This window comes from Urocampus carinirostris, chromosome 19 (assembly GCF_059441175.1).
Source record: "Urocampus carinirostris isolate Australia breed hairy pipefish chromosome 19, RoL_Ucar_1.0, whole genome shotgun sequence".
Taxonomy (NCBI): Eukaryota; Metazoa; Chordata; class Actinopteri; order Syngnathiformes; family Syngnathidae; genus Urocampus; species Urocampus carinirostris.
In genome coordinates, this window is record NC_142367.1 from 20,146,487 (window position 1) to 20,169,442 (window position 22,956).

Sequence of the window (22,956 nt, forward strand, 5' to 3'; positions counted from 1 at the left end):
GATTACTTTGCTTATATTACATGGTATATTAGGATTCCTTTATTTTTTCAATTGGCTGATGTCAATCATAACATTTAGTAAATGATCGATTTATTGCATTTTTTTTAATTAATCGAGAAAAAAAAGACAAGAAATTGCCTGTCCCCTGCCATTTTAGATAATTGTATTTGTAAATAATATTTTTAAATGTATTTAAAATTAAAGTAAAATTAAGGCTTATTTGTGCAAAATAGAAGATGTGTAAAAAAAAAAAAAAAGAAAGAAAATATATTCTGAAAAAAGAGCAAAATTTTTATCTATATTAGTTGTTTTCATTCAAAATAAAGAGGCATGATTATCAATCTTAGTTTACCACATTTTAAATATTTTTGTTTTATTTTGCTAGAAAAAAACAATGTTCTTAAAAAGAGCACAAATGTTATCAAAGAATTTAACTCATTTTAAGTATTTTTAAAAATGTTTTTGCTAGAGAACAATTTTTGAAAAATAACCTAAAATAGGAAAGATATTCTTACAAACAGCACGATTATTATCCATATTGGTTTAACTCATTTTAAGATTTTTTTTTTTTGTTATTTGTTATAATTACTTTTTTCCTAAATACAATAATTTGGGGAAACTATTATTTTCAAGAGCACAATTTTTATCCATGTTGGTTTGCCTCGTTCTAGTTTGTTTCTATCAATTCGCTACAATCGTTATTTAAAAAAAAGCTAATTTTAAAATATTCTTGATACAAATAATTTAAATAAATACAAAATAAGGAAAAATACTACCTAAAATGACCAATGAGATACCACTGGAACAAGAATCTATTTTTTGCCACTGTAAAACTTAAATTTCATTTAACCTGGTCATGCAGTCACAAACCAATTCCAACAAAAGAATATTATATACAGTGCTGTTCAAAATAATAGCGGTGCAATGTAACTAACCAGAAGATCTCAGGTTTTAGTATAATTTTTTGTCCTACATGCTAAACAAGTTACCAGAATCCGCAGTCCATTCTCAGAAAACAAACAAGACCCAGCATTCATATTAGGCACGCTCTGAAGGCTGTAGGGATGTGTTGAAAAAAATATCAGTGTCTGCTGTTGACTGTACAACCCCCCCAAAAAAAGAAGGTAGGATTTAGCAATTCTAATATTTAGTTCCATGACCACAGTTTTTGTATAACTGCGTCACTTGTTTGTGGCATACAGTCAACCAACTTGTGGCACTTTGTAGTTGTTATTTCACTCCACGATTGCTTAGGAACATTCCACAATTCATTTATATTTCTTGGTTTTACTTCACAAACCTGATTTTTGATATCACCCCACAAGTTCTTGATTGGATTGAGATCTGGGGATTGGGCTGGCCACTCCATAACATTAATTGTATTGGTTTGGAATCAACACTTTGCTTGTCTACTGGTGTTTTGGGGGTCATTTTCTTGTTCAAACAACAATTTCAAGGTCCTCTTCAGCATAATGCAACATAACCTCTTCAGGTATCTTGACATACACAAACTGATCCATGATCCCTGGTATGCGATTAATGGGCCAAACACGAGAGTGGGAGAAACATGCCCAGACCATGATACTTGCACCACCATGCTTCACTGTCTTCAATGTGTACTGAGGTTTGAATTGAGAGTTTGGAAACGTCTAACACGGTCTGTGGCACTTGGACCCAAAAAGGACAATTTTACTTTCATCAGTCCACAAAAAGTGCCTCCATTTTTCTTGAGACCAGTTGATGTGTTATTTGGCATGCTTTTTTTTTTAACAGAGGGACTTTGTGTGGGATTCTTGAAAATAAATTTGCTCCACACAGACATCTTCTGTCACAGCACTTACCTGTAACTGCAGACTGTGTTTAATGGTCCTTGAGCTGATCATTACCTAAGCCTTTTGCATTCTGGTTATTCTCCGATCTATTTTCATAGTTGTCTTCTATTTTCTTCCACGTGTTTCTGTTTTTTCTACCCATTTTAAGGCATTGGAGATCAGATAACAATTTTTTGCACCTCTTTATAGGTTCTTCCCTCTCTAACCAACTTTTTAATCAAAGAACAGCGTTTTTCGGGGCAGTGTATTAAACGACACATTTTCCTCAAATGCATGTTAAACCATTGCTGGCTTCATAATCCTTAAATAGGCAGCATCCGATTTACTCCTGATTCATACCTGTTTTGTTTGCTTTTCTTCCCCAAAATTGATCAACTCAGAGATTGGTTGTCACACTGCTATTTTTTAACACAGCCCTTTGAACTATTTACCCAATGTGGAGTCTTTAGAGCCTGTCTATTATGAATGGTGGACAATGTTCCCTGTGATTTTCCACGGGTCTGAGCGTTCACACAAAGTCAGTGAGCAACGCTTGAAACAACAGTGAGCAATGGCAATCCCAAGTGTGGCAACTAAGTCATTATCAAACATGTCCAAAACTTAACATCACGTTACATTTTTCCGAGTTTCCGGCAATGCAAAAACATTTTTCACTTTTGAATGAATTGACTAATGTATTATTGCAAACGTCATTTGTTTTTACAACAATTCTTTCACAAGATTTACATTTCTTTTTTTTCCTGGTATCTTTTGTCGCATAATTTTTGGGGGATTATTTAGTCTGTTGCACGATGCACAACTGTATTTAATCACATTTTTTAGCGGAAGTACAATGTTGGCAACAAGATTGACTTGGTATAATTGGAAATTATTTGAATGCAACACAAACTTTTTCTTCTCTTTCCCTGTTTTTTTCAATATTTTTTTTTAATTCCTTTAGAAAACTCTTATTGTGTTTATTCCTAGCTGTTACTTTTTTCTTTTTGTTCTCTATTTCCTTTTTTTCCTTTGTTTCTTTCTTTTCTTTTTCTGGCTTTTTTTCTGAATATTTCCTTCTTTTTTCTCTTGCTTTTGTTTCTTTTTTCTCAGCTTTTCATTACTTTTTCATTTTGGTATTTTTTTTCTTTTTTGTTCTATTCCCCCTTTAAGTCATTTTGTGCATAATTTTACATAATATTTGGTTAGATAGGGATGAAAGAAGCAAAAACAACCTGGAAAACCGTTTAGGACCCGAAAGAGCCGGTTCCTTTTAGTGAGCCGAGCCGAAGAAGCCGGTTCTCGAAAAACTCTACTGACTTTACTCAACTTCGTTCTACTTCGACATTGACTTCAAAATACCACATTTAGAACCCAACGTCAGGGGAACCCTTGTATTTTTACCTTCATGCACTGTAACTTAGACTTAATTCGCTTCTTAATTAGCAATTTCGAGTACTGATTTTCTTTTTTAGCCGGCTAGATTTTCTTGTGCACGGAAAAGCTCTGGGTAGTGCGAAATTGCGCACACATGCAGCTTAGAGGGAACATTGCGCTGGATAGATTTTCTTGTGCGCTGAGAATGTGCTGGCAGTGCGCGATTGCGCACGCGCGCAGCTTAGAGGGAACATTGATGGTGGGTCTTCTTTGTTTTCTGAGAATACCATAAGCAGGGATATTCTGGTTAGTCACATACCACTGCTATAATTTTGAACAGCACTCTAGTTTTATACTTTAATAGCTAATCTGCATGAATTGCTGTTTGAATATTGCAAAGAAGTCACCCACCTGTTGTCAAATGAAAACCTTTCTGATTGTGTCACTCAAAAACAAACAAGACAACAAATACCCGTCAATCAAAAGCGCCTCCTTTTCCCTTTAGAATCGAAATCTCGCATGCAATTGAAGCATCCGCCTCCTCTTTTGTGCAGTATATCTGGGATTCGCGACGATGTTAGCGATAGCATTGGCAGCAGACGAGATGAAGCCAAGCGGTATTGATATGCTCCCCTCCACGCTGGGAAATCATTACGGGGATGTAACTACAGGTGGCATGTAAACAGATTAGTCCCGACTTAACGGGTATGTGCTCGGTTAAGCATGTTTGTTTTTATTGCACCTGCTCACTATACGTACTCGATATTTGCTCTTTTTTGTTTGTACATCTGTAATCGGAGCGAGGACGAAGATAATGGCATGGAGTCGCCTTTTCAAAGGCCATCTGGTTGCTAGCATGGTTCGTTAGAGACTGCAGCTAGATTCTCCACAATTTCCTTGGTAGATTTTGTGTGGGTTTTATCAGCAGCCGGTGGATTAGTCAAATACTCTTATAATTATTAGTTTTGACTCAATTTAAGAATGAAGTTGGTTTAATTATGTGGAAAATGAAAAAATGGTATGACAAAAGATGCCTCTTTTGATATAGATACTCTGGATTTGAACAAAAATGAACAAAATGACAATCTATTAGGCACTGTGCTTGGTCAGTACGGACATAAATCCATAAAAAACTCTATCCATTTAGGGACGGGCACAAAAATAATAAGTTAAAACCAAGTAAATATTATTTTATCCCTATAAACCGAGAACATTCTTATTAGCTGCAGTAAAACAGTAAATAAAACAAATATTGTATGCATTAAGTGATGTGCATTCAGTGGTCAACTTAAAAGTCTGGTTCAAAAGAACTTAACCATTCTGAAACCAAAAGGTTTTAACAACTGACGTTCGTCGTTTTTGACGTTTTCACAACTTCTCTTCATTTAATTTCAAATAAGTTTGTCAGGCTCAGTCCGATATAACGTCCATAATCACTTTAAAAGGGAAAAAAACGTTTCTAAAATGTGCAATAGGGTCATCAAAACAGCTCGAACCTTACTTGAATCTTACTGAGGCGAGTCAGACTCACTTTCGTTCGACTGTGCTTTATAACTGCTAGTGCGTCACCGCAAGGTCTGCTTTGCTAACTTTGCATTTAGTCTTTTTGTCAGCCATAACCAGGGTTGGGTAGGGTTATTTTAACTTGATTACCTTCAATTACTTTTGGAATACTCCAATACCAAATATGCTAATAAAAGACATGATGCATGAGTGACTCTCAGCAGAGATTGTATTCTGGTAGAGATGACTCACTCTGTTGTAAAACATGTCCGGCAACAATAATCGACAATGAATTCTATTGTCGACTATTTCTGTTAAAGATTTTGTCGACTAATTATTGCAGCCCGACACTAGACTGTATGCAGCATTAGCATTTAGCTGGTTTTAAATTTTTGGGGATTTGTGAGTATCCTGCAGTATTTTAAGGCAACTACAAACCTCGAATATCCAGCTTGCACTCAACCTCGTCTTTGCCCAGGTCGTTGATAGCCACGCAAGTGTATTTTCCTCCATCGAAGGGACTTGGCTTGCGAATGTTGAGGGTCACCACACCTTGGTTGTTCATCATCAAGTACTTAGGGTCCTCACCGATGATCATCTTGTTCTTCATCCAAACGATCTTGGGCTAAGGGGACGAATAATCGGATTAAATTTCTTGACGTTATGGGAGGATATAAGGGGGCTTACCTTAGGGTAGCCTTTGACGGAGCAGCTAATGGCAGTGCTGTAACCCGCCACAGCCGTTCTGTCCACGAGGGGTTGAGTGAACTTGGGAACGCAGGACAAGTCCTTTTCCTTGAAGGAGGCTTGTTTCATTTCAAGACCTGCACAGGAAGCATTGACCAGGGTTTATAAACCCTTTTCATGGACAAATTCAAGCACTTTTTACAAATGGCCTGCTTAGGGGTAGTATACACCTGTCAACCTTGGGCACCACCTGTAAGGAACGATGAAAATTCATAGACCGTACGATAAAACTATTGCCAGCTGCCGTTAATTACAAGGGCAAAAAGAAATGCAATGGCAAAGTGAAACCACCAACGACTTTCAAGCATTTACAAGCACTTTTCAAGCCTTGAAAACATTAAAATTCAATCATTTTCAAGGATTTCAAGAATTCATACGAATCCCGATTGTGATGTGAAAACAGATCGAAAAGGGAATGGTGTTATCACTCTTTGCACCTGAGTGGGTTTGGGATTTTCTTATCAGTCTGGTTCACACAAGTGGGTGAAGTTGCCCCTAGGGCGATTCATCAGCCATGTTGGAAGCAAGGCTCCCCGGCCGAAGAATATACAGTGAAGGTGATTTAAACCAAATTTATGTGCAAATATCAAATCAGCGTGGAGAATGGTCAACTTCAGCAGAATGTGTCATGTTAACCAAAGATGCTACTAAGGGGCCTGTCACACAGACATTTGCGGCTGAATCACGGCTAAAATTTTGCGTTTTTTTTTTGCCCGTGGTTGCCCGGGATGGAAAATGCGCAAAATTGGCTAACCCGCTGTTCATCGGTGGTATGTCCGCAAAACAGACGCCGGCGACTGTTCCGCTTCCTCATCGCGTCATTTCTGCGTCATTTTCTCGTGTGGACCACGGGTATAAAAGCTCCCGAGCCGGTGTTGTGCCCAAATCCGACTCCTACGCAACACCCACACCGCCCCACCCCCTCGCGTGACTTTTTCATCCACGTTAACACTCGCATTTTGTAGAATACGATCGCACTTTATTGTTTAAATAAACGCGTTATATAGACTAGGATCTCCCAATTGTTATAATTAGCTCGCTTTATAGTTTTAATAAGCGTTTTATATAGAATACGATGGCTTTCGTTGGAAGCGCAGCAGAATGCGCGTTCACGCGAGGGGGGGGGAGGATTTTATATATGGTGTGCATTACTGTTCGATTACGTTCACAACAATAACAAAGACGGAGTGGACAAAGTTGTATTACATTTCCAACAAATGCAAGACGATGTGGTTTTAGTTATATGTTCGCCATTACATTCTCTAAAAGTGAGATAATACGAGGTAAAGGTGGTTGTATAAGCGAGGGGATGCAAATCTCGGCATCGGGCTGTAGCAATCATAACCGCACAAGACACAGTCCCGTGAAGATCAAGATATCAAGCTATGGCATCATTTTTATTTTATTATCTTGAAAAGAAATGCCTAGAAATAAGAATGGATTAAGACGAGATCACTACGCTGACGGGGGGGGGGGGTTAAGGGTGATTATTCTATCCTCTTTATTCATTATCCATTATCGTTCAGTTCATAATACGCTACAGAGTTTAGGAGCCGGGACTCTTACTCTCAACCAAAAGGCCGAGCTAAGGTCCCAGAATTAAAGCCTTGCTGCGAATGCACCGAAAGATTTATTCGAAATGAAGAGAAACTACGCTGACGGGGATCCATGTTCACCCCTTTGACGTCACGAGCACAAATGACGTGTGATCGGCAAATCGCGCTGTATATACGCGGAGAAAGGCGTTTGACTGTCACACGCGTAACACGCTAATTTCACGTAATAACACCGCGATACAGGCGCAGAACATTTTTTTTGGTTTGAACAAATTTATTGACACTAATAACAGAAATCAATCATGACAATCTCAACAGCAATTAAGCACATTCACAATGCTCCACCCACGATTACCCGCTGAAATTTCCCGTCCTACCCATGTGTAACCACGCCCTGGCCGCGGCCAGAGCACGTCGTTCCGCGTCATTTCCGCGTCATTACTTCGTGTTGACCACGTGTGTGGCACGCGGTTTAACACGTGCTCAAACTTTTGAGCAGCTCAAAAGTTTTGAACGTGGCCAACCACGTGAAAATTTCCGACCGCGAGTAAAGCACTGCTCTATCTCGTCTATATGGCGGTCTCAAAACGTCCAACAGCGCTCAACAGCATCTGCTTCACGGCCAGATATTTCTGGCCGTGGTTCAGCCTCAATACGATCGTGAAAGGCTGTGTACCCGCGCGCTGATGAATTGAGCAGGGTAAAACTTTTTCGCGCTGCCACCCGCGCGCGAATTTCCGAACTCGTGTTGAGCACCGCTGTATCTCGTCTTAATGGCGAACTCAGTGCGTCCAATAGCGTCCGCCTCAAAGTCAGAAATTTCTGGCCGTGATTAAGCCGCAAATGTCTGTGTGACAGGCCCCTAAGAAGCGCTTGGTTACAGATGCACCCACCAAACGGAAAAGAACTGAGCCCTTGTCAACGAAGTTATCACTATTCTGCAAACGGAGGTTTAACGGGTGAACCGGCAGTCGACCTGGGGCAGGAGGATTCGCAATCCAGAAACTAATCTGAAAGCTTTTACACCATAGGAGCCAAAATGGGTTAGCCATGGTTCCTTTGTCTTGTAGATCTATAGTTAGATCCATAGTCTGTCCTCAAGAGTCCACGAGGGAGCAAACTAAACGCTGGTAGCATGAGCTAGGCAACTCACACCTGTCTCGCCTTCCGACCAAACAGTCAATATTACCCAATGGACAGAACACCTTTTGCAACATAGTCAACCATGCAGACCCCAAGAGCTATATGGTGCTTCTGGCTTCCTAAAACCATGCTCTTCAGATCGCACTGGAGTGGCTCGCAGCCTAGTGTGAAGTGGTCGGGATGAATATCAGCACCTGCAAGTCCAAAACCATAGTTCTCAGTCGGAAAAAACCCGGTTGGGGATGAGATCCTGCCCCAAGTGGAGGTATCTCAGGGTCTTGTTCACGCGTAGGATGGGTGCAGCTTTCGCCATCCTACAGACACTTTACCGATCCAACGTGGTGAAGAAAGAGCTGAGCCAAAAGGCAAAGCTCTCGATTTACCGTGCATCTGCGTTCCTACCCTCATCTATGGTCATGAACTGTGGGTCATGACGGAAAGAACATCCTCCTGGATACAAGCGGCTGAAACGAGTTTTCTCCGTAGTCTCTAGCCTGGCCTGGACACATGCAGATGAGCTGGATGAAGTGGCTAGGGGTAGGTCTGGGCTTTACTGCTGAGGCTGTTTCCCCAGGGACTCGACCGTTGGTATGCGGATATTGGAAGGATGGATAATCAGTCATCATGTCATTATTATTACTGTTGTTATCATTATCGTTGTTATTATTTTAAAAAAACTTGGTCTTGAACATATTGTCATTAAACCGGTCCGTGGTACAGAAAAAATTGGAGACCACAGCTTCAAAAGAAAGTAATGTGAAACGTGTACTTGGCACCTGTCTTGGGGATGACTGCGGTGTTCTTGCTCTGACGGGGTTCCTCGCTCAGTCCGCAAAGGTTCTCGCTGTAGACGCGGAACATGTACTCGTTGCCCATGACGAGATCGGACGCCGTGCAGTGTGTCCGTTTGTTGTGTTCATAAATGGTGAACCATTCCTTAAGGAAGACAATATAAATGGCCGCACACCTGCCCCTTCTATCTCCACTTTGACCTTCTCCTCACCTTTGTCTTCATGTCAGCTTTTTGGATGGTGTAACCAATGATCTCACAGTTGCCGTCATCGGTGGGGGGGGCCCACTCCAGAGCGGCGTTGAAGCCCCACACGTCCGTCACCTTCACAATCACAGGCGGGCCCGGCTTTTCTGATGGAATTGCATATCGACGTCGCTATTCGGCAAATACCAACCTGGAAGAAGAACGAGGGAACCTACCGACAACTTGTAGCTGGAAACTGGCCCTGTCCTCCATGTTCTCGATCGTCAGAATCAGCTCGTACGTTCCGGAGTGTTCTCGTTCTGCCGAGCGAATGAAGAGGATGGTGTCCTCGTTGGAGGTGCGGCAGTTGATGCTCTTGGGGTCGATGGGTTTCCCGTCCTTCAGCCAGCTTGCAACAGGACGTGGTTTACCCTGTCATGCAAAACATGGTTCTTATGGTTCTTCAATCTCACATTCTAAGGCCACTTCTCAAACCTAATTTACTTGGTGCCCGCCAGAGTTAGAGTCCAGGTAAAGTCGGGCCACATTGGGTTTTCCACAAGATGAAAACAATTCTAGACTCTCCAATATCTTTTTTTCTACCGTAATTAAGATGTAAAGATGAAAAAGTAATCATATTAAGAATTAATAAGAAGGTAAGCGAATCAGTAATAAGTAAAAAATTAATAGAATAGAATAGACCTTTATTGTCATTGTTACCACATGGGATATATTGTGACAACAAAATTGGACGTGGCACTCCAGTCCACATTTTACAGTGAGGATATAAGGAAAACAAAGAGATAAAGGAACAAAGAAGATGTTTGTACTGAAATTGTTTGTATAGGCTTTGTTTTCCTCCGTAGGGGGGGCGGGGGGGTTTATGAGGGGGTGAGGGACAGACAGAGATGGGCGGATCCAACTAGATGTTTGATCTTACTGTACACACGGTCCAGTGTTTTTTTCCCTAATGTAGTGATTGGACACACGTGTCCCTAATTAACTTAAGTCTTTATAAAGACATTATGGACAGTACACGTCGTTGGGTCAATTTAATTCCCACTGTCATTGGTACCTCTGATTTGGTTTTTGTCTTCTATTTCTGGTTTGGACATTTTGGTAATTGTCTGCGCCCACTTGTTTTTGTTTGTAACTTTGTTCATTGCATTTCCTCGTCATGCCAGGCCTGTTTTCTTTTATTTCTGGTTTCTTGTTAGGACATTTTGTTAGTAGTTTAGTGCCCTCTTGTTTGTTATATTCTTCATTGCATTTCCCATTTAGGTCTTTATCTGTGGTTTGTCAGTTTTGATTTTGTTTTTGTCCCTTGTTTGTTTGTTACTGTGTTCCAGCTTGTGTTATTGAATACCCTTCTTAGTTTGAGCACCCCTGCAAAACTGCCTGCTTCTCCCCCCACATGAGTCCACCCCTAAAAACCTAACGATAAGAATTGAGAGACCAAATACAGTATGTGATTAGTAAAATGTATTGATAGTCTCTGTATTTTGCACTGATTCATGCGAAGGGCCAGTCAAGAATACTTACTTTCGAATACTGCATTTAAAACACACCACAGACAGAAGTAGACAGAAGTCGTGTTTTGCAAGCAATTCTGCTTTTTTTACCCAGCATACAATGGAATTATTGGCTGCATTTGCCAGTGAATTGTTCCCAATTTTGAGCCCTGCCTAACTAGTTAGCATAGAATAGCATAGAAGTCATATAAAACTCTTTATTTTCCAAACCTGGAAGGGAATTGTCAGGTTGATCTTTTCTCCCACTCTCTTGATGTACTTTGTCCTCAGGTGTCGAGGAAGGCGGATCTTGGGATGCTCTGTGATTGAATATTTGATTACATTTGCAGATTATAAAATAACATTCACAATATTATACAATGACATCAAACCATTGTAAATAAAGGATTTTACAATGACTATTTTATTGAAAATCAGACTGGATTAAAATGGTTAATTCGGCTCTTGATGAGTTGACAAATTTAGCTAACTGCTAATTTAATGCAATCTACACAGAAAAATCCCATTAGCAGATAAGTTAGCATATCAACTCGCATTTAAGCCTACATTGCATATAAGCCACCCCGTAAAACTGCTTTAAAATAGCCACATACTAAAAAATACCAACCCCAAATATTAATAAACCTAAACAACGCTAATTGTTTAGATTGGGCGGCACTAGCACAGGAGGTAGAGCGCTCGTCTGGGGATCAAGAGATCGCAGGTTCGAATCCCGGCTCCTCCGTGTTACATGTCGAAGTGTCCTCGGGTAAGACACTGAACCCCTAATGCCCCCAATAAGCAGGTTAGCGCCTTACATGGCTGCACGGCCGCTATTGGGAAATGTGAAGCACATTGTAAAGCACTTTGGGAAGTCTTCATTGACTTGAAAAACGCTATATAAATGCAGATCTTTTCATTAAATGAGTGGATAAAGATGAATACACCACTAATAAAAACAAATATTTTAAATAATTTAATGTACTGTTCCTTTAAGCAAAGTATCGATGGCCGACACTCGTACACAATTTTAGTATTTCGCAATAATTTCTTTCTCCCACTCAATCTTATTGTTTTCCACTCTTCCTTATCACCATCTTTCTTGATACCCATTATCATTGGCAAGAAAAAAAGGCAAGAAAATGCGTTAGATCACAATAAGATGAGATGTGTTCCCTTTCAAGCACCATTTTAAGTAATAATTATATCATTTAATAGTGTTTTTTTTTTCATTTTCTTGCTTTCAGATTCAACTAAATAATACCCATATAAAATACCTAAAACTAATCAAGTTTTTCTCTGCAGAGCGGTAATTTACATAAAAAATATAATTATATCCTTACAGTACGTAAGTTAGTGATTGCAGATTTTTTTGTGTTTGCAACCGTAACTAAAACCCGGTATCCTCATCTAGAACCAAAATTGCATCTCACCCATAATCTCGCGGATGGTGACGGGCTGTGACATGATGGCGGGTGGACTGCGGCCTGCGATGTTCACTGCTACCACCCTGAAGTTGATTTTCTCACCGACGGGTAAGCCTCGCACCACGTAACTCTGCTTCTCACACAGGTCCGTGTTGGCCGTCACCCACTCCGTATCTGAAGAAAAAAGATTGGACTTCGGATCTGATCTTTTAATTTAGAAGTTATCCGTTTTCTACAGGTGAAAGGCTAAAATGATTTTAACTCAATTACTGTAAAATGGAACTATGAGGTATACAGTTTTCCCCTCTACATACGAGCTACTCTTGTTAAGGGAAAATTGGGATATAAGGTGTATTTCGAGCAATAATCTCGTCCAAAAAAAGAAAATACAAGTCACGAGAATTTCCAGATGTTACCACTAGAGGGCCAGAAGTTCACGCCCACCCACCGCTAGCATGAGCTCGTATCTGTTAGCTTGTGGGTTTCTGCCCACGCAGACTTGATACCACACTCTTAAAGCATTTCCCTAACATTTACAAAATGAGGGAGAGACAAAACTCTTGACAGGTTTTTCTTCAAAAGACCTTAATTAAGTGAAAGGATTGCAAGTCCAGGGCAAAAGAAAGTAAAGAAAAGTAAAAACTGGAACAGTAAAAACAGCAAAAGGAGAAAAAAAGCAATTAAAAAATAGTGCGGTCAAAAAGTTCATTATAAGTTACACTCACTTAAATTTTATGTGTACCGTACGTGCATTATATCATCAATTGCCTCTTGTGCTCCCTCACTCCTCCACCAACATGAATATACCTCATTTAGCAGATGCAGACTTCCTCCAATGTAAGTGCTCATAATAATCTCGCATTTTAGTGCATTAGTATAATATTGTTTATCCTATTACTGTGTTTTTATGTTCAATTACTGTCAAGTCAAGTCATTTTTATTTGTATAGCCCTTAATCACAAAGAGTCTCGAAGGGCTTCACAGGTTATTACGCAGACTATTATTACACCATCCCCTGATCTGGAACCAACATGAGGGCAAGGAAAAACTCAAAAACCTCAACATGAGGAAAATGAAGAAACCTTGAGAAGGGACCGCACATGTGTCATCCCCCTTTCCAAACTACAGAACGCACCTGATTTAAAGCTGCAGGGGTAAATTTAAGAAAGAAACTCCATTTTGTTTCTGTGCAGGCCGCGTTGGATTTTAAGCTGCAGGCGTAAACAGCCATGAAAACGAACTCATTCTCATAATTTCTTACATTTGGAAAAAATCAGCACGAAAATGTCTAAAACAGGAAAATAACGCATTGTTCTACGATTAAGAGCGGACTGGGTACACAGTTGTCAATCTCAATCAACTAGCTCAACATCCAATATTAATTAAATCGGCACTAACGCATACGCAGGAGTGCGAAAAATACATTCGGAAAACAAAATTGTCTGTACTATACTGTTTAAAATTCAGAAGCCAGTCATATTCTCAACTGCCTGTACACATGCTGAGCCACACGACTGATCTTAAGTTGTCCCATCCCTTGCGCACGTGACAAAGAGATAGATATCTTGATACTACTACATGAAAAAAAATAATTGGATTGTTTTTCAGATATTTCTAATAGGGAAAATTCGTCCGAGATGTGAAAAATTCTAAATCCAAGCTCAATCTGGGAACGAATTAATTTCGTAAGTGGATGATAATGTATATCCGTCGATGGCATTGTCAGGCGGGTGAATGAATAATTGCTTGACACGTCAGTAGCAGTAGTAAAGTATGAGTTAAAATCCCAAAAGAATTTGGTTTGTGTCTTGAATAGGACCTCCTTCTTTGCAGTACTCAATAACGTAGCCGTCCAGGCCCCCGGCTCCGATTCTCTCCGGGGCAAGCCACTTCAGGGTGCAAGTGCTATCCGACACATCGGTCACCGTCAGGCGTGTTGGTTCGCTTGTGGGGGCTGAAAATCGTAAAAAAAAATACAATTGAGAAAAACTGAATTGAATGAATAAATGAAAACTTTATTCGAACATTAAAATAAAAACAAAACAAAAACAATAACTCAACAACAAAATAGGTAGTAAGAAGCAAAATGCTTATATTCCCTACCCTTTCATCTTCCCTATTAAATACACCAATGATATAACAACAATTGTGATAATATTAATAATAACAGTTGTGATATTATAATAGCAACAATAACACAAAGTTAACCATAGTTCTAGCACGCACTATTCCCAATCTCTCATATCACTCATACCAATTTTCTTCATCTCTGTATTCCGCCAGTAATGTTTTTTTGTATTAAAATTTGAACAAGTGAATAGTTGGACATTGTTTGATCTCGTCTTGTAAATTGTTTGACTCCACACACAGACACACACATACTTTTCCTGGTGGTTCTCACCTTTGGGATTGTGAATTTACCACCACCCATTAAATTATAATTGCCCTCTTTCCGAAGGAATAATTTATGGATGTTTTCTGGCTCTATGTTTTGTTGACCTTAAATAGCAGCTGTGCAGTGAAAAATTTTACTAAATCATCTAATTTTAATCATTTGGACTGCAGGGATAAAATATTTGTATGATCTCGATATCCTACCCTAAGTTAACGCTAAAACCTACCGATCGGCATGAAAGGCTTGGAGTTGAGACTGGGCTGGGAAAGGCCGATACTGTTGACGGCGAATACTCTCATCTCGTACAGGACGCCTTCAATCATCCTCTTGGCCTCGTACGTGGTCGACTCATACACTTCGAAGTTGAGTTTGGTCCATCTGGTAGAACCTTTCTTCTTCCTCTCCATCAGGTAACCTGTCAGATTTAACATGTGAAGAAGAGGGTTCATACATCTTTTTTAATGACCTAATTCAAGCACATTTTAAGCACTTTCAAAACCAATTTTCCAAATTCTCCAGGATCCTGGTCTCTTCAACTTTCCTCTTGGGAACAATACCATGAGGCTCTTTAACTCCACCCGGGGGAGTAAAAGCCCACATTAAACCACAAGCTTGTTTATGGGGCAGAAAATTATGAATAAACTGTAAATAGTAGGCTGAGTACTGGTACTAGTTCCTTAAATCCTTAAATATATTCGATTGGTAGTTGTCGATCAATAGTTATAAACATAAGTAAGAAACAATTCAGATATTTTGTAAATATCAGAACATTGTTTGAAAATTATACAATAGATTGCTAGAAACAACAACATACAAAGAAAATCTCAAAAATGCCTATTAATATTCAGATTAAGATAATAAATTGATAGTTTTGAGAATCAATATTATGAAAAGAAAACGTGTTTTTTTTTTTATCTTGTTTTTTCCCTAAAGGGACAGTGTACCAGCAAAATATTATAGGCATTTACTTTCTTAAAAATAAGGCTTAAAAGATGGAGTTATAACATTAGTGCTGCTTTAACTCCAGAGTTAACTCAAGAGTTAAAGAAACTCTTGAGCTTTTGACTCCAAAGTTAAATGAACTGCAGTGTCAAATCCAGGGTTAAAAGTGCTTTGAAGCTTTAACTCTAGAGTTAACTCAAGAGTTAATTCATGTTAAGAGGTTCGACTTCAAAGTAGAATTAACCTGAGTAAAAAAGCTTTAAAGAGTTAACTAAAGAGTTAAAAGAACTTTAGAGTCTGTAAGTGTTAACTCTTTAAAGTTTGAACTTTGACAACGCAATGTCTATCTGTTAAGTGACGCTCTGTTATTGATTCTGACAGTGTAATATAAACATAACATGAAGCTCACCGAGAGGGATCCTATATAATTGTCAGGCATCTTGCTGTTACGGCTACCCGAAAAACAAAAACCTTGTGAAAGGCTGGGCAAAGTTTTTTAACGAAAAATTAAAAAATGATTTCTTATGCTTTTTAGCACTCATTTTCAGTTGCTCAACACAATCCAGTGACATCTAATGGTCACACAATACATACTGTCTCTTTAAGACTTCTATTAAATGTTTATCATGGAGTGCTTTGTTTTATCTGGCTGCAAAAGATGTTCTCTATGTTGTTCCCACTGATAAAGGCAATTGTAATCTAATACTTACCCTTGATGGGCGCACCGCCATCGAATTTTGGAGGCTCCCAGGTAATGGTGGCGCAGTCTTCGCCCACCGACATACACTTGACGTGTTCAGGAGCATCGGGAACGTCTGAAATTTTCAACATAAAGTTTAGGACGTTGAATGATTGAAATCGGATTGGTTTGTTGAGTACTTTTGGGAGGAGGCGGGGCAAATTTGTTACATCTTAGTTTGACTAAATCCTGTTGAATGTTCATCGACTAGAGTGGATTGTTATTAAAAATATTAGTAAAGGTTGAGAATGGAATATTATTGATACTGTTGCTGATATCAGCCTTATTTGATATATCGGTGTTCCTGACAGGGACAGATAAAGTAACTGTCACGGTTGCCACGGCGCTCAATTGGCCCCGCTCATGGACACCAGCTAAAACGCGTTGACAGATTGCTCCCTGACTACTTAAACACTGTCTTGTGAGTCGCCTGGGGTCGGAGCGTCTGCGAAACTCCTGCTAAACTCTGTTGTGATAAGTCAAGCCCTGTGAATCCCCGTTTGGCCTGTGTTTTTTGCTCTCTTTTTGCCAAGCCCTGTTAATCTCCGTTTTTGCCTGTGTTTTGGCTCCCGTTTTGTTCTCGCCCCGATCTGTTTGATTTTGTCCACTTCCTCGTTCCGATCAATCTCCTTCTGCGACCAACGATCCCCAGATTGAGTGTGTGCTCATTCCTCTTCTCCCCAATAAACTGTTAGTAACGTTACGCAATTGGGTTCCGCTCCCTGTTTCCCGTTCTGGTTCGTGACAGTAACAACAAATTACATATTGTAATTTTTTTACAGGGTTTGTATTTTTCTTTATGTACCGATGCTAATGGGTTGGGGAAAAAAAGCATTTATACGAAATATTCAGATAATTTTCACATTTTTACATTTTATTGCAGAAAATCTGAATATTGTAATCATTGTAATGGTTTCCAAAAATGTCGCTAAACAGCAAAATAGTTCAACTTTTGATATGTTTTATTTTAGTAGTATTTCTTGTAGTGGTTTCATTTGGACTACCCAGAGTTTAGTTTGATTTATTCAAATTACATAAATATAAAGATTATCATATACATATGATATATTATAAAATAGCCCTGCGACTGGCTGGCAACCAGTTCAGGGTGTCCCCTGCCCACTGCTTGAAGACAGCTGGGATGGGCTCCAGCACTCCCGCGACCCTACTGAGGATAAGCGATGCAGATATTGAATGAATGAATGAATGGCTATTATTAAATATAAAGTTTTTATTACCTACTTTTGATATCAATATAGTAATCAGATATGTCAATTTACAAATTGATTTATCTGGAGGAAGGACATGATCAAGCTATTCAGTTTATTTCTCTAACATTTATGATTGTAGTTGAAGAATTAAAACAAAAAAAATATTTAGAAAAATCTGAAATGTAGAAAGAAATTACATAGGTTTTTAGGCATTATATAAATAATTAGTTATTGATTTGTCCGGTTTATTTTTTTTACATGTACCGTATTATAGTAGTTCAATGATCAAAACTAAATAAATATTTTAATAAAGAATCCAAAATGCAAAAACAAAATTGTGCCTTCGAATTAGAATTTTTAAAACTATCACACAAAATCATACATGAACATTTATTTTATAACATTAAAAACATATTTAGAATCAAATCAAAATAAGGCCATTAAAATTCCATGATTTCTTACATTTGCTGCAATATTGTATATTAATATAAAAATCAAATCAGAAAACTGGATTGACGTTGTTACTGATTATAGTTGCAGGTCAATCGTTTTAAATAGAATAAAAATCTGGATCGCAAAAATAAAATTACACCTTTCAATTTAAATTAATTACTGAACTTACTGCAAAAATAAACATATTTTTTGTCAATATCAAAATCAAACATATTAATCAAATTATTTAAAAAAAAAAAAAAAAAAAAGTCCTAATTAGTTGTGCCAGTAAAATATTAGCCAACTTTGTGAAATTGTTTACATTTTAATCCAATGTTTCGTTAATTGAACAGATTTTCATACAGGTTTTAAAAGTTTAAAGGATTTTCCGAAGGCAAATGATGGCAATGAAGGCGTTTTCTTACCGACCACCTTGATATTGAGCACAGCCTTGTCTTCTCCGGCAGGATTGGTGACCACGATGGTGTAGTTCCCCTCGTCCTCTCGCTCGGCTCCCTCGATGACGAAGCAGCTCAGATCTTTCCTGTTTTCCACCCTCACTCGCCCCGAAGTCTCGGTGATGGGCTAGCACGGGGAAAAACTTGCCGTCATTCCAGTAGATCGAAAAAAATTGTATCTTCCAGCCGCGCAATAGAGGCTATTGTTATCGACTTTCTGTTGGTCTAGAGAGAAAAATAGGGTTTGTGGGGTTAGTGGGAGTGTTGCTGTTTGTCCCGGAGCTACTTCAGGGTAGTTAGCCACGGGCGCTCCAGGGCAGATGCACTTTGAGTTGGCAGGATGCGGATTTACTCGCCCTTAACCCTTTTTTGACCGAGTATCATGCAGGCCGCCTTGTCCTTTGGCAAGACACTGAACCCCTAATGCCCCTGATAAGCATGGCTGACACCGCTATCGGTGTGTGTGTGAATGAGTAAGTATGGAGCGCATTGTAAAGGGTTCTGGGAGGTCTTTAGTGACTTGAAAAGCTCTATATAAATTCAGACCAGTTACCATGTACCATTTTGTTATTTTGTCCATGAAAGAGTCAGAGCAACCCAAACTTTCAATATCTGTCAATATCTACCATAACTATGCGTTAAGAAATGTAATAACAGTTAAAAACAAAACAAAAATGGATTCGGGATTTTTCAGGGTTATAAAGGGCGGTTGAGCGGTTCGTCCAACTGCGACACAGTTCTGAGGCTTTGTTTAAAGTCCAGCTACCAGCCTTCCTGTGCGGAGTTTGCATGTACTCTAACATTCCAAAAACATGCATGTCATATTAAATGGCCGGTCGAAATTGTCCCTGGGTGTGAAAGAGCGAGCGAATGAATTGTCTGCCTCTGTGTGCCCTGCGACTGGATGGCAACCGGTTCAGGGTGTCCCTTGCCCACTGCCCTAAGATAGCTGGGATGGGCTCCAGCACCGCCGGGACCCTACTGAGGATAAGCAGTGCAGATAATGAATGGATGACTGGAACTAACCATGAGATAGAATAAGATCACAAAAACTGGAATTACAAACGGTTATAAATACTGTGTAAACTTCGTTTGACTTGATTTAACTCTGGAGTTAAAGCAGCTCCAATCTTTTATCTCCAAATTTGAAGCCTCATAGCTTAAAAATAAATGCAAAGTATACTTTGAAGGTATTTTTTTCATTGTTCGCCAATACCAGTAATATTGATACATTTAACATGTATTATGTATGCCATCTCGGTGGCCTTGGGGGTAAGGCGCCCGCCCTGAGACTGGGAGGTTGCTGGTTCAAGCCTCGGCCGAGTCATACCTAAGAGTTACAACATTGGTACCCATTGCCTCCCTGCTTGGCGCTCGACATTAGGGGTTGGAATTGTGGGGTTTGGTCACCTAATGACTCCCAACGCATCAGTTGGGTTGAGTGAGGGGGCTGGGAATCCCCTCCTCTGTATCATTCTCCCAGAAAGAGTCAGAAATATGAACGTGTTTCTGACTCTAGCCACCTCCCACTAGGCGGATATGGCTCCGGTATATATAATATAATGTATGCCCACCTAAAACAAACTGCACTGTTTTTGTCGCGATCTATTATCCCAAGTTGACCATCGCTAAAAGCAGAGGCCGAGACAGCAAATTTTTGTCATGCTTGGCAGGTTTTCTTTTCTGTGCCTTACCCCAAAATTGAGCAGCACAGGTGCCGCCACACTCCATTATCCCCGGTTGAATATTGCTGCGAGCTGTGGCCTCATGTTAAAAATCTGTTTGGCTATTTTTAAACACAATAAACGAGGGATTACAATATATTAGAGGTAAGACCTTGAGCTGGATCTCGACCCGAAAGTCTGAGTCAACCAAAACTGCACCTCCGCCTTTGAGTCCTCACCAATAAAATATAAAATTTCGGGTTTGCTTCAGGCCCTCACTCAAATCAAGTGAGTTGGTCGTGCTTGGGCTGGGTCTGGCTTTAATACCTGAAGGCGTGTGGCTGGATTTTTTTAGGCCCTATCTTACCTCCACACTATATGAATCAGTTTTGCCTATAAGAAATTCTAATAACTTTAAAAATTTATGAGCGTACTCACAAAACCAGTATCGATACTGTTAGATGATCAAAATAGGTCACTGAGTATGTTGTCACTATCACGAGTATTCCAGTTCATCTGGTGATAACTCAAGATTCAAGCTTTAAAGAGTTAACTCTCGAGTTAAAGCGCTTGAACTGTTATAACCCTGGAGTTGACACTGGGGTTGATTCAACTTTGGAGTTAAAAGCTCTAGACGTGCTTTAACTATTGACTTGTCTTGCTGAATGTATTCTTTCATATCAGTGTACATCAGAGCAATGGTCTTATCATACAACCTTGAAGACTCAGCAATGTGCAGTACTAATCTTGTAGTACTAGCAGTTTTGGTGGCAGGGTGCTTCCCTGATCGACCGGTCCCATCCCAAGTTAAACCTTTAGACTGATCAGACCTGACTAATCGAACTAACCTGATCAGCTTTGCACCAGACCACTGTCGGCGCCGGTTCTCCCGTGATCTCCACGTCCAGTCTCATCTTGTTGCCGGCCACCAGGATGATGGTGTTCTGGGACACCATGTTACCGGTGGTGTCCAGGTGGATCTTTGGAGGATCTTAAAGAGCGCTCTAGAGTGAGGTTTAATGCCTGAGAGAGAGAGAGAGAGAGAGAGAGAGAGGATTCTAAAGTTGATTTACCCTGTCTGGGCACGTAGTCGATCTTGATTTCTGCACCGAGGAGAGAAAAAGACAGTCTTTAATGCTGTCTGCCAATGGCAAACATTTGGGTGATGTTTCCCTCACCCAGGAAGTTGAGTTTGGCCGAAAGCGACAGAGCGTATCCATCAGGGACGAAAGTGTAGTCTCCGGCATCCCCCGGTTTCACGTCGTCAATGATCAGACGGTGAAATCTGGAAGGAGGCAATAGTAGAGGGAAGATTCACAATTTTTTTCTTTTTTTTCCATACTATAAGGCACAGGTGTTAAACAGGCGGCCCACGGGGCAGATCAAGCCCGCTAAGGGATTGAATCCGGCCCGCGAGAGTCAACTTGATGTTGCCAAAGCCTGGTGCCTCTCACAAAGACACTGTACTTGTATTTATTTCTCTCTCTCTCTCTCTCTTTCCACCCCTTTCCTCCCACTCTGTCTCTGTCACTCTCTGTGTCTCTCTTTTTCTTCCTTTGTTGTTCTTTCTCTCTCTGTGACTTTTAACCTCTTTTGCTCTAACTTCCTTTTTTTTCTTTTCTCTCTTTTCTCTTTCTCTCTTCATACTCTTCGCACTTTCTTTTCTCTTTTCTCTCCTTCTGTCTTTCCATTTCTCTTTGGATTTCTTTCTTCCTCTCTCTTTCTTTTCCCCCACTCTCATGACTTTTTATCTTTTGTTTCTCACGCTCTCTCCCTCTCTCTCTTTTTCTTTCTTTGTCCCGCCCTCTCTCTTTTTCCTTCCCTCTTTCTCTTATTTCTTTATCTCTTTTTCTTTCTCTTTAATGTACTAGTTTGGCCCCCAACAGAATGTTTGTTCTATCGTGTGGCCCCCGAGTTAAAATGAGTTTGACACCCCTGCTATAAGGCCATATTTGAGCAATGATTGCACAATGATTGATCAAATCGATAAACATCGCTGACATGAATTGCTAAACATTATATGCGACGGGAATCGAACCCGAGTAGTGATGGTGAGAGCGCCGACACTTTACCCTCAGACCACCAGTGATACAGGCATTCGTTCTCATCTCATCATCACACTATTTTCATGATGACACTAATTTGCATAGTGCATTCTGATAGATGAAACAGTCTCTCCACTTCTTCACCAACGAAAGTAATAGAAGTGTTTCTCAACCTGTGGGTTGGGACCCAAAAGCGGATCACGGATCAATTGTCAGTGGGTTGCAGGTCTTTTCCTTGGCAAAATAATGCCAGGAAGAAGAAAAATGGGAGAGTTAATTACTCGTTAACGGTAGATGGCGATACCGCCCTGTTTGATCTCTTCTTCTGTTCAATCAATTAGCGTGTTTGAGAGGGACCCCGTCTTATTCTATTTGGAATGTGTTGGTTTTATATCCATTTACTGTCCACAATAATAATGGGTCCAAAGAAAGTTGCTGATAACAGGAAGGAAAAGTCTGAGTCGAATGGCTGCATTTGAAGCGCTTTTAGAACGTAGAATTAAATTAGTTTAAAATGTTATATTTTTAGCTTTTTACCAGTACATTAATCTTTATTAATTACATAACTAGATATGTATGTCACCTAGCAGGAAACAGGAAAGGACCCATTCGCGTAGACGTACTCGCAATTTATTGGGGGAAGAGGAGGAGGGCGCACAATCGATCCAGGAATCGATTGTCGCAGGAGTGAATTATAAATCCACTCAAAAGAAAAGAATGTCCAAAAACAAACGGATCAGACCAAAAAACAAAACAGGATCAAATACGGGCAGATTCACAGACTAGGCTTTTTTCAGAGTCAAACAGAACTTGCAGAAATCTCACAGAAGGTTCACAAAGTTTAACAAGCATAACAAACGCTCCAGCAAAGCAGAGTTCAAAGGAACGCGTTTCAGTACTCTAAGAAGCACTCAGTCAAATGCGTATCAGTCGGTGTTCATGGGCGGGGCCAACTGGGCGCCGAGGCAACCGCGCCAGAATTCGTCGCCACCTGGCTGGGACCAACTGGGCGCCATGGCAAC

The 22,956-nt window shown here is 39.9% G+C and overlaps 1 protein-coding gene and 1 long non-coding RNA gene across 9 annotated transcripts in view; one reads left to right on the forward strand and one right to left on the reverse strand.

The window, feature by feature from the left end:
- Window positions 1-22,956, reverse strand: part of LOC148347649 (myosin-binding protein C, fast-type-like) — a 60,816-nt gene that overhangs the window by 256 nt on the left and 37,604 nt on the right. For all 8 annotated transcript variants that reach the window (XM_088323597.1, XM_088323598.1, XM_088323596.1 and 5 more), the window contains 14 exons: window positions 21,068-21,174; window positions 20,963-20,992; window positions 20,738-20,880; window positions 18,193-18,352; window positions 16,096-16,200; window positions 14,670-14,858; window positions 13,868-14,002; window positions 12,055-12,222; window positions 10,853-10,941; window positions 9,347-9,542; window positions 9,138-9,277; window positions 8,911-9,070; window positions 5,376-5,512; window positions 5,127-5,313 (listed from right to left, as the gene is read on the reverse strand). In XM_088323597.1, coding sequence (XP_088179723.1) covers window positions 5,127-5,313; window positions 5,376-5,512; window positions 8,911-9,070; window positions 9,138-9,277; window positions 9,347-9,542; window positions 10,853-10,941; window positions 12,055-12,222; window positions 13,868-14,002; window positions 14,670-14,858; window positions 16,096-16,200; window positions 18,193-18,352; window positions 20,738-20,880; window positions 20,963-20,992; window positions 21,068-21,174 — 1,946 coding nt within the window. The remainder of the gene's footprint in view (window positions 1-5,126; window positions 5,314-5,375; window positions 5,513-8,910; window positions 9,071-9,137; window positions 9,278-9,346; window positions 9,543-10,852; window positions 10,942-12,054; window positions 12,223-13,867; window positions 14,003-14,669; window positions 14,859-16,095; window positions 16,201-18,192; window positions 18,353-20,737; window positions 20,881-20,962; window positions 20,993-21,067; window positions 21,175-22,956) is intronic.
- Window positions 3,745-14,861, forward strand: LOC148347650 (uncharacterized). Its single transcript, XR_015847999.1, has 3 exons — window positions 3,745-3,890; window positions 12,036-12,156; window positions 14,752-14,861. It is a non-coding gene; the product is annotated as an uncharacterized LOC148347650 (long non-coding RNA).